Source organism: Gavialis gangeticus, unplaced genomic scaffold (genome assembly GCF_001723915.1).
Source record: "Gavialis gangeticus isolate Ggan-Ray unplaced genomic scaffold, GavGan_comp1, whole genome shotgun sequence".
NCBI lineage: Eukaryota > Metazoa > Chordata > Crocodylia > Gavialidae > Gavialis > Gavialis gangeticus.
Window position 1 is genome coordinate 108,528,937 of NW_017729022.1, and position 15,957 is coordinate 108,544,893.

The window sequence follows — 15,957 nt, forward strand, 5'->3', positions numbered from 1 at the left end:
AATTTTGCTTCTCTGCAGCTTGAGGTGCAGTTTCCTCCAAACCTCTGCACCTATCTCCTTGAAAGCTGGCAGGCCTTGTGGCCTCAGCAGGGGCTAGCAAGCCTGCAGTTTTGACCCCACTGTGGCGTAACACATACACGTGACACAAGTTTTGCTTTCAAGTGCAGTTTCTCCGAACGCCCTGCACCTATCTTCTTGAAACTTTGCACACATCATGCCCTCAGAAGGGGCTACCGTTTTTGCAAGTTTTATCCAAATCTGACCAGAAATAATAAAGTTATAGCCTGTTTCAACTTTCCCCATTATATCCTATGGGCGAAACATCGAAACGGTCGAAATGGCAAAACGTTTTGATGGAACTGCCATTTTGACTCGAAACAAATGTCAAAACGAAACACTGTTCTGTCAAAATGCTAGTCGAAATGAAACGCTTCCGTTTCGCACAGCCCTAGTGATCCAGTAGGTGGCATGCTTGCTGAACCAGTGATTCAGCATGATATTCTTAAGGCAAGTCCCTCACAAGCTATAGCTATTACCATGGCTATATCTAGGATCTTGAAAAGTCGAATGCAGGTGATGCAGTGCATCATCATCCACATTTTTCTCCGGGTAAAAAGAAATGAGAAGCTTTACTAATATGCTGGGGACCAAGGGCTATATTATTCAGTTTAAGATCAAAGCAAAAACACTTCATTGGAAAGTAAAAAAAGTATTAAAACCACAAATAACTAGGCAAGAAAAAAATCAAAAAGATGTTTGTTTAGTCCTGTAAGTCCTAGAATTACTTGTACAACTTCAGAATCATGAAAGAAAAATCAAGCCTTCTCAAGCATCTTGACAGCACATCTGATAACTGAAAGTTATTTCCACACCTATGCTAACGTTCACCGAGCTAATGTTTCATAACTGGCCCCCAGTTGTCTTTCCTGCTTGGTGCAGAGGGCTGGACCCGATGATCTTCCAAGGTCCCTTCCGACCCTTTACCATCTCTGAATCTCTGTTTCCACAACTGAGTTAATGTTTTTAGCTAGAGTTAACAACAGTCTGCAGGGCTGCGAAACGGGAGCTACATTACCAAGAGTATGAGCAGGCAGCAGAATTGCAGAAAAAAAGAATAAACCGCTTGATTAGTGGAGCCCTGAGAGTTCACAGAGGAGAGCGGGGCAGTACGCTGCTAGAAGGCAGGCAGGGTTGAGAAGGCTTCAGGTAGGTTGTGCTGAGCCACCATCAAGCGACACCCTCACTGCTGCCTGCACCGAGGTGGTGCTGCCACGGCCAAGCAGTTTCCTATGCATTTCGGGTGGAGCAGGAATCCAAGCGAGGTGCAGCCGCATGCCCAGTAGATCTTCCTCTGGCTGTTTATTACATCTACACCTTTCAGGTCCCGGCCAAACGTTCGCTTGGATCACACAGACCTTCGCGGGGACGCCGCGGCGCTTCCGCCCGGCCCCGGCCCCGGCCCCGGCCCCGCCTCACACGGGCCGGAGCTTTGACCCAGGAACCGGGAACAAGGAGCCGACTCCAGCCCCGGGGCGGGACCCGCTTCCCCTCTCTTGCAGCGCGCCGCGGGCGGGAGGTCGTCCCTGCTCCTCCCAAAGGCGGGCCGGGCCGTCCTGGCCTGATCGCGGGGCAGGGCTGGGGCTAGGACTGGATCATGGCGCCGCTGCGGGACTGCCAGGTGTGAGGCGCAGGGCGCGGGCGAGGGAAGCCGTAGCCGCCTCGGGCTCAGCGTGCCCGGCCGGGCAGTGGAGGCAGCGCGGCCCGGAGCCTCCTGCCCTGGGAAGCCCCAGCTCGCCCGCCCCCGCCGCTCGCGGCTGTGGCTCGCAGCCCATGTAGGCTCCCGGCCCCGGGGCAAGGGCAGCCCTTCGCGTTGGCTCCTCTCCAAACCAGAAGAGCAAGGAGCGGCCTGTGGTGCAGAGATGTGGGGCTGGTCGCCGGGCTGTCACCGCCCCCGGCGGAAATCTCCGCGTGTCTCGCGGGCCAGTACTGCCCCTGCGGCACCGTGCCTGGAGCTGAGCGCCTGAGCGAGCTGGGCTGACTTAGTCGGGGCGGGAGAAGACTGAGGGAGATTTGACAGCAGCCCCTCAGCTCTCTGTGGTGAAGCACTGGAGCGGTCGCCTGTGTTTGGGGCGGGGGGCATCCGTCCTTGGAGGCTAAGACCCGGGTGACAGAGCCCTCTCGGTGGTGGCAGATGACAGAAGAGGAGCAATGGTCTCAAGTTGCAGCAAGGGAAGTATGAGTTAGATATTAGGAAAAAGTCTCTCACTAGCAGGGCAAGCTCTGGAACAGGTTACCCAGAGAGGCTGTGGAGCCTCCATCCTAGAGGTTTTTAAGACCTAGGTAGACAAAGCCATAGCTGGGATGATCCAGTTGGGGCTGGTCCTGCTTTGAGCAGGGGGTTGGACTAAATGACTTCCTGAGGTCGTTTCCAGCCCTCATTTTCTATGATCTTGTGGCCCTCCCTCCCCAGGCTGCCCTGGTTGAGAGTCCCTGATTCATGGGGGATGTATGAGCATGCTATTTGATACCAGGGTTTTACACCAAGGTGCTTTTCAACACAGATAGACTGTGTCCTACCAAGCAAAACCCCGTCTGAAATTCCCCCCACTCCTCTGCTCTTTCCATGAATATTTTATTAACTGCACATATCCCATTCCTTCCCCACCGATCAGTCTTTTGTTTTCCCCGAGCCAGTCAACTCTTAACTCTTAACCAGTTCTAATGTCCACATCTTCAAGGCCTGGGTGCGAGTGCTGATCACATGTCTTTGCCTTCAGGTGTCTGAGCACATGCTGCTCTTGTGCCTTGAAAAGTGGTAGCTTGTTCAGTCCAGGGAGCTTGCAGTACTAAGCAGTCAGGGTGAGAAGAGAGGAGAGCTGAGACATCATAATGTGCATATTTCACTTTCAGATAAAGGCAACGCTTGTATATCCACAGGAAAAGTTATTTTATAATCAGTTAAAATGGGACTAAGAGAACATTTTCCATGTTTCCTAGTCGGTGTCATTAGAAATTGTCCATCTAGGTCAGTGATTCTCAACCAGGCTGCTGCAGCATCTTGGGGCACCAGGAGATCCTTTCAAGAGCGCTGGAACCTACACGGCCCAGCCTATGGGCCAGATCCAGTCCCTGGGGTTTTGTCACCTGTCCTGCAGGGCTTCCCACAGGTAGTGACCCTGCATGCTTTATCCAGCACCCAAAGCAGTGTGGGACCCCATCCACCTACATGGCACTGGGCAGAGGCAGGGCAGGGTTCTGGAGCCATTATTCCCATATGTGAGACTGGGTGAAGGTGGTGTAGGGCCCCAGGGCCCAATTTTGGCAGGCAGAGTCCAGTGGAGGTGGCACAGGGTCCCAGGGTCTCGATTTTCACACGTAAGACCAGGTAGAGGCAGCAGAGGGCCCTGGGTCCCCGAGCCCATAAACAGGACTGAGCAGAGGTGGCATAGGGTCCTGGGGCCCTGATCCTGGCATATAAGGCTGGGCAGAAGCAGTGTGGGGTCCCAGAGTCCCAATCCTGGCATGGAGGGCTGGACAGGGGGAGTGGAGTCTGGATCTGGGCATACAAGCCCAACCCTGGGGTATGTAGTCCAATCCAGCCTGTGGACTGGCTCTGCACCACTCATTTGGCTGGTGGAGCCAAAAGGTTGAGCAGACTGGCTTATACCAGCAGGACCTCTGATAAAGTTTTCTACCTGGGCTCACATTGATGCAGCTTCACTGGCATTAGAAGTGATGGGAACATTAATGCAGACAAGACTTAGGGTTTGTTATAATGTGGCCTGCTGTCAGACACCTCTACAGTAGCATTCCTGTGCTTGATGCCACCTGTTGAACTGCATCAGTATTAGCAATGGTGAAAGAATTTAAGAAAGCAAGGTTCATGCATGCAGAGCTTTATTGTTATGATACATATGATAGGACACAGCCTACTTGCCTCTATTCTCTCCTTTTTTCCTGCCTTTTGTTATGTATCTGTATAAATGACAAATACTAAACAAAAGATGAAAATTTATACTCTAAGATAACCCTTTTAGACTTGTAATTTGAACATGCAAGTACTTACAACTGTTTGTTTGTGATATTTAAATTCGGTCACAATGAGGAACCCTTGAGCATGCTTTTAAAATGTATATCTTCGCTAGTTACTTCAAATTTTCACAATTGAGTTGGAATCAAAACGTTGCTTAAACTGTAAACTGAGACTGGACAAATACTGTGAACAGCTTTTGACCAGGAATACTCCTCCATTAGTAGGAAAATGGATTAAGTGGCTCCCAAGTCATTTCACTTCTATTTTTCTATAAAATCTATGTAGTGGAAAGAAATTAGTTTTGACTATCATTATTTGTATAGCTCTGCAAGTGTCTATAGGATTTCTCAGTGGATAAAATGTGTTAGATGTGAGTCTGTGCCCTGAGGTGCTTAGTGTTAAAAGCATTTATTGGCTTTAATAAAGGAACACAAATGAAAATGGTCAACATAGTTTTACGTTGCATATGAAAAAATGGTATCAAAAGAATGCTGCATAGATTGTAAAGGCAAGCACCTGAACGTTTAGGAAATGACAGCTTTAAGATCTCCCATACCATTTGTGTTGTAACACATCTTGTGGGACAAACATAAGTATACTATTAAATGCTATGTGCATATGCATGAAGAATCGCAATTAAGGTTACACAAACCATCTTATAGTAAATTAGGTATTTTTTAGAATGATGGTGGGGGGAGGGGTTCCATCTTGCTAGTGGGTTTCTCTTAGGGAGATTCATGAAGACAATCATGAACCAGTTTGCCAGCCACCCTATTGTGTAACATATACATAATTTAAACCAGGAAATAAATGAGGTTTTCATTCTGTTTTCTTGGTTATAAAATCAGTGTGCAAGATCTAAAATCTCAGTTATCACAATGAGGTTTTTGTTGTACAGTTTAGCCAAAGAGGATGCTATATAATCTGTTGTGAAATTCTGTGCAGCTTAATTCTTTCAGTGTTTCTGTATTGCATTTCAGCTTTAGCAAATAGCCCTCTGAGTAAGTTCTTGGGCCACATTCTTTGCTGATATTAACTCCATTCACTTGAGGGAACTGGCAGATCATTTGGCCATTCATGAAACTACTTCTAAACAGAAGATTTTGCTACCATGTAGCTGTTTTTCCTATTCTTTCTTCTTGTGTGCCCTATGGTGTTTGCTGCTTAACCCCAATAGTATGTATTCCTCAGCCTGGATAACTAACCAGAGTTACAAAACCACACAGGATGCTTTACTATACAATTTATTTTATCTTTTCTTCTGTCATTACCATTCTTCCCTTGCTATCCCCTTTCATACGATTCTCCAGTCATGATTTTAGTTGAGTAAAATGAGCATATGGCTATTGACATTGTCCTGTCAGCCTTTTTTGAAAAACATTGCCGGAAACCTGTTACTTCAGTTCCTATGTCTTAACAAATATACTATCTGAGAGATCAGTGTATATTGAGTTAAAAGATCTCATATGTTCATGGTTTTTCAGGCCTGGCAGGATGCTGGACTTGCTCTATCCACGACTAGTAATGAGGCCTGCAAGATGTTTGATGCCATACTGACTCAGGTATGACAAAAGCATTTGGATTAAGTGGGTATTCAAAAAATCACATTGTTGCAGTTGATTTCCAAATTCCAGACTGAAAGAAGAGTTAGGATTAAACCACAGTTCTAAGAACCAGAGTCCCCCAGTGTTTTTCTGATTATGTGTTTGATAAGTATTTCTGAATTTAAAACCTGTTCTCTTTTACCATTTATATGACTGACTTTTTAATTTTGCTCAGGACAATGAAAAGAAATTCAGTTCCACTAAATTTTTAGTCAGTGTCATTCTGTATTGCAGTATGCAACATGGACCAGTGATAAGAGCCTAGGAGGCATTGAGGGATGTCTCTCCAAGTTAAATGCAGCAGATCCAAATTTTAGTAAGTATAACCTTTTGATTGTTGTATTGTTTGTATTGTGACTAAGGTTTACTGCTAATGTGTAACAAGAAAGGTAGATGAGAGGACAGCACTAAGGCCCCGCAAGTTCTGCAAGTTGGAATTCTTTCATCTGATGGAGTAAGTCATCTGCTTATGAAAGCTTATGCTATACATCTCTGCTTCATCTTATGAAGTAAGCCCTCTGCTTATGAAAGCTCTACATTTCTGATTTAGTTGGTCTATAACGTGCAAATTTACATTGCCTTCTGCCTAACTGATTTTGCCCAAGAGGAGGGCCAGTTTAGGATAACATTTATGGTCTGGACAGCTTTTTTGTCTTCCCCAGTACATTTTCTTCGTTATAATCTCTTTTGTCTCAGTTTTACTTCTCTTTTCAATAGCTAGCAGGAGAAATGGTAATTAGCCCAATAAAATGATTATGGAATGTATCAATAAAAACAAAAAATCAGTAATTTGATGGTACACAGAAAGATAAGTTGGATTTGGAATTTGGTTGCACTGTGGAAGGTAGTATGGTTAAGCCATCAGAAGGAGATGGTACTATGCAAACACCTGCTGAAAGATGAGCATGGTGGCAGTAATGTGTGATTGTGTATGTAAGGGAAAAAGTTAATGGTAAAGAAGATGTTAATCCTCAGGCTGCATAGTGGAGTATCTTTTAATGAGTAGAAAGTAGTGTGAAATGAAAGTTGGGTATTGTAGGATTATTTGGTTGGTTGGTTAAGTAAGATAAAATCATTATAAAATGCTTTTGAAGTCATCAACATTTGTTTGATACCTTCTTCACAATCTTTTGAGACATTTCTGTATATAGACAAGACAAAGGTATTAAAAAGTCTCTGGTTTCCATTCCATTCTTGAATTAGCATGCATTTTGAGGAGAATTTTGCTCATAGCAGAGACTATAGATGCAGAGTAGAATGCCAAACATCTTGTGCTGGCTAGTCTGACCTTGCTGCATTGAGCAATATTTGAACATGATATCTTGTGAATAAAAAGGAGATGATAAAAGGAGTTAAACAGCTGGAGAGAGGGAGCCTCACTGACTACTTATCTGTAGCAAAATAGTAACTATCATGCTGCAGCTCTATCTCTGCCGTATTTCATAGGCCTATCCTGTGGGAGGAAAGTCAACTCATAGAAAGGCAACCTTACACAGAGGATATTGAGCAGTGAGCAGAACCAGTCTGAGAGAAATGTGTCACTTCTCTGTGATGTACATCACAACTAGTAAAATGAACAGTTCACTGATTCTGAACCTCTGGGAATCTCCTCTCTTAATCCAAACATTTTGCTTGTGATTTCTCTTTTTCTTTATTATATCTCTTTTTCTTTATTATAACTGAGATAATGTCCTGTGGTGACTCTCTTGAAGACTAATTTAAGTCTTAGTAGTGTTTGGGACAAGGTACAATGTTCTGCATCTCCTTCTGCCACCCAGGTATCAGGACCCCTCTGAATTCTTATCTTATGGTGCCTCTGGGTCTGTCTATGATCTGCATTCCATTGTCTCTTTTGTGCATAGGCCATTATAAAGAACAGCAGGGGAAATGGGTTCCAAAAGTTCTAGATAGGCTGAAACAGCACTGGTACCTAATACTGTTCCTAATACTAAGGTTGTTATTTGGGAACAGAGGAGGGTTGTTGGGATGTTGAAGGAGAATTTGAAAGTAGCCAGTTTACTGGCAAAGAAAATTCCAGGGTCCTGCTAGTGTGTGATTTGGGCTTTCTGTCAGATCCTTACCAGCTTTTGGCAAAACTGTTTGCTGGTATGACCTCACTGAAAAATACATCAGTAGTTTAGCCCACATTTATTGTGCCTGCTGAGCTACCTGCAATTATGCATGTCTGAAGCTGGTATCTGTCACTTCTTTCAGCAATGGGACACGTGATTGCTAATGGCTTGGATCTGGTTGGCACTGGGACTTCAGTGCGGTTAGATACAGAGCTGGACAGTGCAGTAAAGAAGATGGTGGCTGTCTCAAAATCACAGTCATTGACTGAAAGGGAGAAACTACATGTGTCTGCAGTCGACTTATTTGCACGTGGGTAAGTGATTGGTTTTAATGGCAGTGAGAAGGAAGGAACAATTTTCCTTTACCATTCAAACTATATACATTATCACCATTTGTATTTGCATTTTGCTGTTTGTCTTTCATTCCATTTGAGTATTCTGTAAAATGTTTCTTCCAGATTAGATAGCAGTGCCACTCTAATACAGCTAGCAAATGATATTACTATATTTTCTCACATACAATATGCTCCTTTCCCCACACACTGGGCGTGCATGTTTTAAATGGGGAAGCATAGGGCAGATAATGGGAAAAGCAGAAATGAGGGGGCAGGTTGTGGGGAAATGGATGGGGGAAAGCAGGGGCAGGGGACCAGGCATCCTGTCCCTTATCCCTTGCCCCCCTGTTCTATTTACCTCCTGTTTCTGCTGCTTTCCCCACTGATTCATGCACAGGTAGAGCCCTAGAGCCACTCCTGCCCCATGGTGCAGGAAGTAGATTTGCTGGGAGCCCAGCTCTGCACCACAGATTTATCCTACCCTTCCCTGCTCCCTCCCCTTTCATGGGGAGAGGGGAAGGGAGCAGGGCACAGCAGGAAAAATCTGAGCAATGTAGAGCCAGGCTCCCAACACAGCTGTTTCCTGCAGCATGGAGTAGGCTGGAGACCACAGCAGCAGCAAAATGGAGACTCATCCTTCCCTGCCCTGGTGGAGGGGAGGAGATGGAGGAGGGAATCTAAGCAGGGAACAGAGCTGCTGCTGCTGCTGTCACTGCCCCAGCTGGGCTCCCTGCACAGCCTATTCTCACAGCCCTCAGTTGTGATAGGTAATTTTACAACGAGGAGTTTGTTGACCCTATGATGAATGGGGAGGGGGGAGGGGGGAGGGGCGCACACACTTTGCCTTAGAACTGAGTAAATACGATACTCTATCATACAGTTGTCCATGACTCTGAAGGAATTCCCCCCCACACATCCTGTCTCTGAAAAACAAGGTACATCTTTTATGTGGACAGGTGTTATATATGTGAAATTATGGTACCTGATGTGCTAGAGATGCATTGGTCTTACATATACCATAGAGTACATTGTATGAGAGGATAGCACTAACCATAGGCAATGAGTGGGGTTGGGCATGGGGCACATGCCCCCTTAGATTTCTGCACCGACAGTGGGGCATGGGACTGCAGCCTGGCTGGAGCAAGGGCCCAGCAGTAGCAGTGGCATGGAATTGTGCCCCCCCACACTGTCAACACAATGCACCATTTATGGCACTAAGGTCCCAGTCCTGCAAATCTGAATTACATGGGAAAACTCCGTGTTTATGGGGAGCTACACTGATTCCACTTCAGCTCTCTGCAAACTGAAGTCTTCCTACATGGGTCAACTTGCAGGGGTCTAACATTAATTCAAGTTTTCCCTCCTTTGTAGTGCATTAATAGCAAACAAGCTTGTACTTGTCTAGAACAGAGGTGTCAAACTGCACCCCCATCCTGAGTCATGTCCACACCACAGGGCTTCTTGCAAGCTGGAACTTAACCCATCTTTGCCAATGGGGTGACAGATGGTGGCAGCGGGATGAGAAGCTGTGTCAGTTTAGAGAGCTGTAGGGATTAACACAGCTGTCACTTGTAGGCATGTCTGCCACTGAAATGTGCCCCCTGGGCTCTGTTGCCTGGATTTCAGTGACAGGACTGTAGCAGGACATTAAGGTGCCTGCTAGTCTCAGAGCAGATGCACAGGTGTGGGTTGCTAGGGCAACCGCTGGGGAGTCAGCTGACAGGAAGGGGCAGGGCCTAGCACATATAAACCCCAGGAGTGAGGCCAGAAGGGCAGTTCTCTGCTGGCAGCCAAGGGAGAAGGAGCTCTGCTGGAGCAAGCAGAGTAGAGAAGCCTGATGGCACAAGCAGCTCCTGTTCACAGATACGGGGTGGAGAATTCCCTGATAGGGATTTTGAATGATGGTTAGCCAAACAGCTTAGATTGATTTTATGTTACAGTCCAGGGGCTTGAGTTTTCTATTTGTAGTTTTATAACACTGGAGGACTGGGTGAGGCTATTAGGGGTTGGAGGAGGCCTCATAGGGGCTCCACAGTAGCGTGGGGGCCCCGGTGCCAGAGAGGGTGTGGCATTTTGGGGTGCACTGGCCCCAGCCCCAGAGTGAGGGGTGACAGCGAGAAGCCCAGGAAATCAAGGAGAGGGCCAAATTACTGCATGGTCCAGGTCAAACCACGTCAGTATCATCCACGATGCTTGGGCTGCAGTGTAGGGGAGGAAAGGAGCTGGAGATAGCACCCCCTAGCACTGGGGCAAAAAAATAAAATGGACAGCCTCCCACTAATTAACATCTATTAATTAACCAAGATCAAGGCATGGCAGGAGAGAAGGCAGCGGTTGGCCCATAACAGGAGGGTGGAGTCACCAATAGAAAGACTCTTGTAGAGGTACTCCTGTCACAAGGTCCCACCTCTGCTCACCTCACCCCCAAATTCATGTCCCCTCCTGGAGCTCCATGGGCCAGGTGATATGGCTCTTTTGGCTGGATCTGGCCCTGCCCCTGCCCCTGCCCCATGCACTTGCCTGCCTGCCTCTGCCTTCAGCAATATCACTGATTTGGGGTGGGAAGTGTGGGGTTGGGGGAGTGCAGGCTGGGAGGGGTGCCCAAATGCAAGTTTGTCCAGGATACCATTTTCCCTAAGGCCGGCTCTGAGAAGGTATGTGTTGAAGACAATATATCTAATGTTCTCATACATCTAAAAATTAGGAAATTCCTGCAAGGTAGAAAACTATAATTTGTCATTGGGTTTCCTACTTGCCAGAGAGTAACACAAGTTTGGAAGGAATAATAGAGGGAGGCACTTGAATTTTGATGGCTATATTGATGATTAATACAGTTTCTTATCAACAGGCAACTTCCCAAAGCTTGTGCAGTATGGGAGCAGATTCTACAGGACCACCCAACTGACATGCTAGCGCTCAAATTTTCCCATGACACTTATTTTTACCTGGGCCATAGTATACAAATGCGAGACTCTGTTGCCCGGGTTTATCCTCATTGGTCACCTAATATTCCTCTGAGCAGGTATGTAATAAGTTGTCTTCAATTATTGGTTTGGATTCCTAATATCTCGTGTGTCTGTGCTTTGGTTATTTTTGGTCAGCAGTGTGTTTTGGGATTATATATGCATGCTGATTGCATGCTGATTGGAAAGGCATTGTAGCCTTTCCAAATGTATATGAATAAGGTAAACTGAACTATCAGTGCATAAAAGAATGTGCCCTGAGGACACACCCTGAAGAATCTCCAGAGTGCATCTAAGTGGGGAACATCACTCATTTTCCCACAGGATCAATAGGTGAGAGAATGGGCAATATCTGCTTGTCCCAGTGAAATGGGTCAGCAGTGCAGGCATGTGTAACACATCCCAGTATACCTGGTCTGCTTAATTTGGTAACACCTGTTTCTAACCCAAGTTCCCCCACTTCCTTCTGCCTTCCAGAAGGTGACTGGGCTCGGTTGGGCTGCCAAAAATATAATGAGCAGGGAGTTTCAAGGCCCTTGCAGATTACAGCTGGAAGATGAGTTGAGTGGGATATTTTAGGAAAACAGGGTGGTTCAACAATGCTGGGATAACTAACTGGTACACATACCGAAGTAGTGAAAAAGGGTACACCTGCATGGGTATCTCTGTAGTAACCAGTGATCAATTTTTAATATGGAATCACTGGGATCTGGTTGTTTTTTTTGTAGTTGTTCAGTGTACAAGGGAAGTATAAAAAATGTAATTGCCTGATCATATGTAGGATGTGTAAGCCCCTGTAGGCTTTCCCTCTGACAGGCAGTCTGATCAGCGCTTGCCAGTGATTAAAAGCTCTCTCGTTACACTCATTTGTTGTTTCTTTAAACTGAAAGTTATTGTATTTAGCAAACCATGAAGCCAAATCATGCAGGGCTGGGGCCTAGCCAACCCAGCCATATTTAAATAATCCTAGTGACTAATCCTAATCCTAGTATTCCCAGTAAGTATTCCTAGTAATCTCAGTAGCAGCACCCTGTGCTCCCAAATACTGCATAAATGAGGCACTTCTGGTAGTGCAAACTGGCTAAGAAGTCCACCAGGATCAAGGATTCATGCTGTGAAGCAATACCTGTGCAGACTTTTGCATGTGGCCTAGCAGCATTTATAAGTTTTATACCCAAATGGGTTTGGAAACAAAGTCTTGCCTTTGACCTTCTGAGTGCCCACTCCATCACCACCACTCTGCAACTGCTGAGAAAGTAGTGAAATCTTCTGTGTGGTGGCCCTTTGTCTGAGTACAGCTTCATAAACTAGAACGGGGAAAAGACAGGAGGAAGGGGTAGAATGGAAGGTATTGTATGATAGAATAAAGATAATCAGTGCAAATGATATGAAGATTTCAAGATACTATCCCCATAACTTTATTGAAATTAAACTTGATCTCCATGTGGGAGGTGCACGGAATGCTTAGATTTCAAGTCTGCTGATTTAAAGGGTTAAAATGTTGTCTCATTTTAAAAGGAATGTTTTTCTTTCATAAACACTTTATTTGGCTTTATAATTTTTCGCATTCCTCTAAAGCACGGTTGTCCAAATGGTAGCCTTCAGGCTGCACGTAGCCTGCAAGTGGTTAACTCATGGCCAACAGGCTCCCACCATCCTTACCTTCTTGGCTTCCCATGCTTTCCTCCATGGGTCTGGGAGCCACTTCCTCTTCCCAGCCATTGCCACCTCCCTCCATCACCTGCTCCTACTACTGCTTTCATTCTTGCCACCATCCTTGGGCTGATACAGTCCAGGAGCAGTGTGGCTTGCCCACTCAGAAGTTGGAGAGCCCTACTCTAGTTTGAGGCCAATCTGCAGTTCTTTACAGTTTGAGCTGGAAGTTTGCCTGTGGTGTTCTTATGCTTTTGCTAGTTTTATGAAAACTAAGTCTTGATACCAGGCTGAGGAGTCTCGCTCATGCAGTCAGTGTCATATCAGTCCCCAAATTCAGGGTCAAGAAGGAATTGTTCCCCCAGGTCAGATTGGCCAGGACTGTGGGATATTTTGTCTTTCTTATATCACAGGGTGTGATCCTTACCATCTGAGCTTGTTCTAACCTAACAAATTCTTTGCTATTGCAGTGGTCAAGTCATTGCAAGCTCCTCTCTCTGCTCTGTGTACATTTGGCACATTATAGTTATTTTGTTTGGGGATTTTTGTGGCTGTGGTGTGTGAGGAGATGGAGTGGATGATCATGAGGATCCTTTGAAAATAAATTGCCTGCAAACATAGGGGACTGGATTCAAAGGTTCACAAAAAAGGCCCTTTCCAGTCATCAAATGATGGAAGTGTTTCTTGGCAGAGAAGGAACCCCCTTGCATGTTTCTGTCATGCACAAAAGGCTCTCTTACTCTCCAAATGATTCATGATTCTCACCTTCACTACATATGCAGAAAACTGAGCATCCTGCAGGGCAGGGCAGCTACATATAGTGGCAGGCTAAAATAACATCTATCCTTAAGGCCACCAAAAAATCCTAGAATCCTAGGGCTGGAATGGAACTCATGGGTCACAGATGCAAGTTAAGCTCCTCTTAAACCATCCCAGATAGACACCTGTCCAGCCTCCTCTTCAAAACGTCCAGCAAAGGAGATTCCACCACTTTCCTAGGCAGCCTGTTCTTTTAGTCAGGATTTTTTTCCCATAGGATTTGATCTACATCTGACTTCTTGTTGTAGTTTAAAAATATTAAGAAAAGTTAGAGTTGTCCTGCAGATCAATTCCTGGAAAGACTCTACTCTGTAGAGAGCCTGGGATATGTTCCCATCAGTCCTAATACCATATCGAAGTGAAAGTAAGCACAGTGTGGACATGACCAACCCAGGTTTGATATACCTTAGATCAAATAATGTAGTGGGGGAAGAATGGCTTGCTTCTCCTTGAGCTTAGAGTTTGTGGATATCTTGCTGTTTAAATATACCCTTAATGTTTCCTTTTTGTCTTGGAATAAGTACCATTCTTAAAGTGTTCTACCTTCTCTGTAGATTCTTTTCATTGAAAAATTAAATAGGGAAAATAGTATAATGCCACATATACTGGATCATGTAGAAATATGTGTATAGAATCTTGTACATATCGCATATATATTTTTTTCATTGAACACATATGTGGTGTGTTTTAAAATCGTACTTTGCATCATAAAGAGTTATCTGTGAAGTTGTAATTAGCAGAGTGCATAGAACACATTTTTTCCTAGTAAGTATACAGTGGGAAATGACTAATTCTTTTTCTTTGGTGGATTTCTAATTTTTACACAAAAATCAGCTCTGAGTTCTTTCTCTTTCTATTGTTGAGTATTACAATTTGCAGTGAATTAAATATTTTGTGTCACATACACATCTAGTGTTTTGCAAGACAAGTGCCATGCTTCTGATGTTTTTTATTTTCTTTTGTTTAGCTATGTGAAGGGGATGTTCTCTTTTGGACTGATGGAAACTAATTTGTTTGATCAGGCTGAAAAGCTTGCCAATGAGGTAAACAGGCTGCTGCTGGTGCTAAAAGCTTTGAACTTTGTAATCCTATTTTATATGGAAATGTTCATTTGAGAAATACCATATTTATTCAAATATAAGCTGACCCCCTGAATTAAATTCTTTATATGGAAAAAGTATACATTTCTTATATTTTTTCCAGGTATAGAATCTAATTATTGGAGGTTTGTCTTGAATTTTTCCTTCTCCCACTGATATAGCAGGAAAAATAAATATTGGAGGTCAGGTAGCCCCTGTACCCTCTGCCTTCCGACTTCTTCCCCCTGCAGCCCCTTCCCCCACTCCTTACTTTCAGACCCTGCTCTCTCTGAACATGTGAAAGTGGGAAACATATTTGAAATAACTGACCTTGAAATAAACATAGCTGTAGTAATTTGTGTATAATACCCAGAGACTTAGTTCAGCCAGAATTGATGCATTTTACTTTTTTTGAAACTGCTGCCAGTTTTAGCCCAGATACTCATGAACATGCTTTTAAGTGGTACTTTGGCACCGATTTAGGCTGACCAATCTTGAATTCTTTCTTCTTTCTTTTTTGAAAAAAGAATTGGTAATGTTTGCCTTTCTTCAGCCTCTGGGATATCTCGTGTCTTCCACAAAGATGACCCCTAATGTATTTTCATAGATTCTTTTTTTTTTCCCCCCAAGTGATCTTAGATATCAAATTGCTAAAAGTAACAACAAAGATTAAATGTCTTACATTAAGCTTTTGGCAGACAACATTGAAAAAAATCCAAAGGTTAGTGGGAGTTGTAGGAATGGCAAAGATGCAGCTATCTGATAGTCAGGAGCTAGCCAAGTATGTACTTGTAAGAAAACTAATAAACTACAATAAATCATTTCATTTTTGTCCTCTTAAAACAGGTGGTCAGCTAATGCATTCATGTGTCCTATACAGAGGGAAATCCTGATTTTTCTGAAGCCAAGGGAATCATTCATGAATAAAGTCTGAGGAGAATTTATAAAATAGAAGTGAATATAGTGACTTAGGTTCAGGCCTTCATTTAAACACTGCTTTTTCATTGTGCAATAGAAGCCAGCAAGTGAAGTCTTTCAGTTAACATATTTTTCCTTTTCTGTTGAAATGAGTCCACTGGTTTGTGCTTGAGAATGGGCTGGACCTTGTGTCACCTTCATTTGCATTGTCTATGAGACTTAGCCTTCTGTTTCTATGCTATCAGGAATAAGTATTTATTTATAATGCTCCAATAAGCATTGTCCTTTTCTTTTATCTTCCTGCCATCAGGCTTTAGCCATCAATCAGATGGATGCATGGTCTGTCCATACCATAGCTCACGTAAATGAAATGAAAGCAAACTTGAGTAATGGGCTGACATTTATGAAGCAAACTGAAACCAACTGGAAGGTAAATGTCCTTCACAATGTCTCCAAAATGGCTCTTTGTGTGTGTTGGGGG

The 15,957-nt window shown here is 44.3% G+C and overlaps 1 protein-coding gene across 3 annotated transcripts in view; it reads left to right on the plus strand.

Moving 5' to 3' along the window:
- The first annotated feature begins 1,575 nt into the window (after nucleotides 1-1,575).
- Nucleotides 1,576-15,957, plus strand: part of LOC109296526 (tetratricopeptide repeat protein 38-like) — a 47,394-nt gene continuing 33,012 nt past the window's right edge. For all 3 annotated transcript variants that reach the window (XM_019515941.1, XM_019515942.1, XM_019515943.1), the window contains exons 1-7: nucleotides 1,576-1,678; nucleotides 5,518-5,595; nucleotides 5,872-5,953; nucleotides 7,852-8,023; nucleotides 10,893-11,066; nucleotides 14,447-14,522; nucleotides 15,787-15,906. In XM_019515941.1, coding sequence (XP_019371486.1) covers nucleotides 1,655-1,678; nucleotides 5,518-5,595; nucleotides 5,872-5,953; nucleotides 7,852-8,023; nucleotides 10,893-11,066; nucleotides 14,447-14,522; nucleotides 15,787-15,906 — 726 coding nt within the window. In that variant the 5' untranslated portion in view covers nucleotides 1,576-1,654. The remainder of the gene's footprint in view (nucleotides 1,679-5,517; nucleotides 5,596-5,871; nucleotides 5,954-7,851; nucleotides 8,024-10,892; nucleotides 11,067-14,446; nucleotides 14,523-15,786; nucleotides 15,907-15,957) is intronic.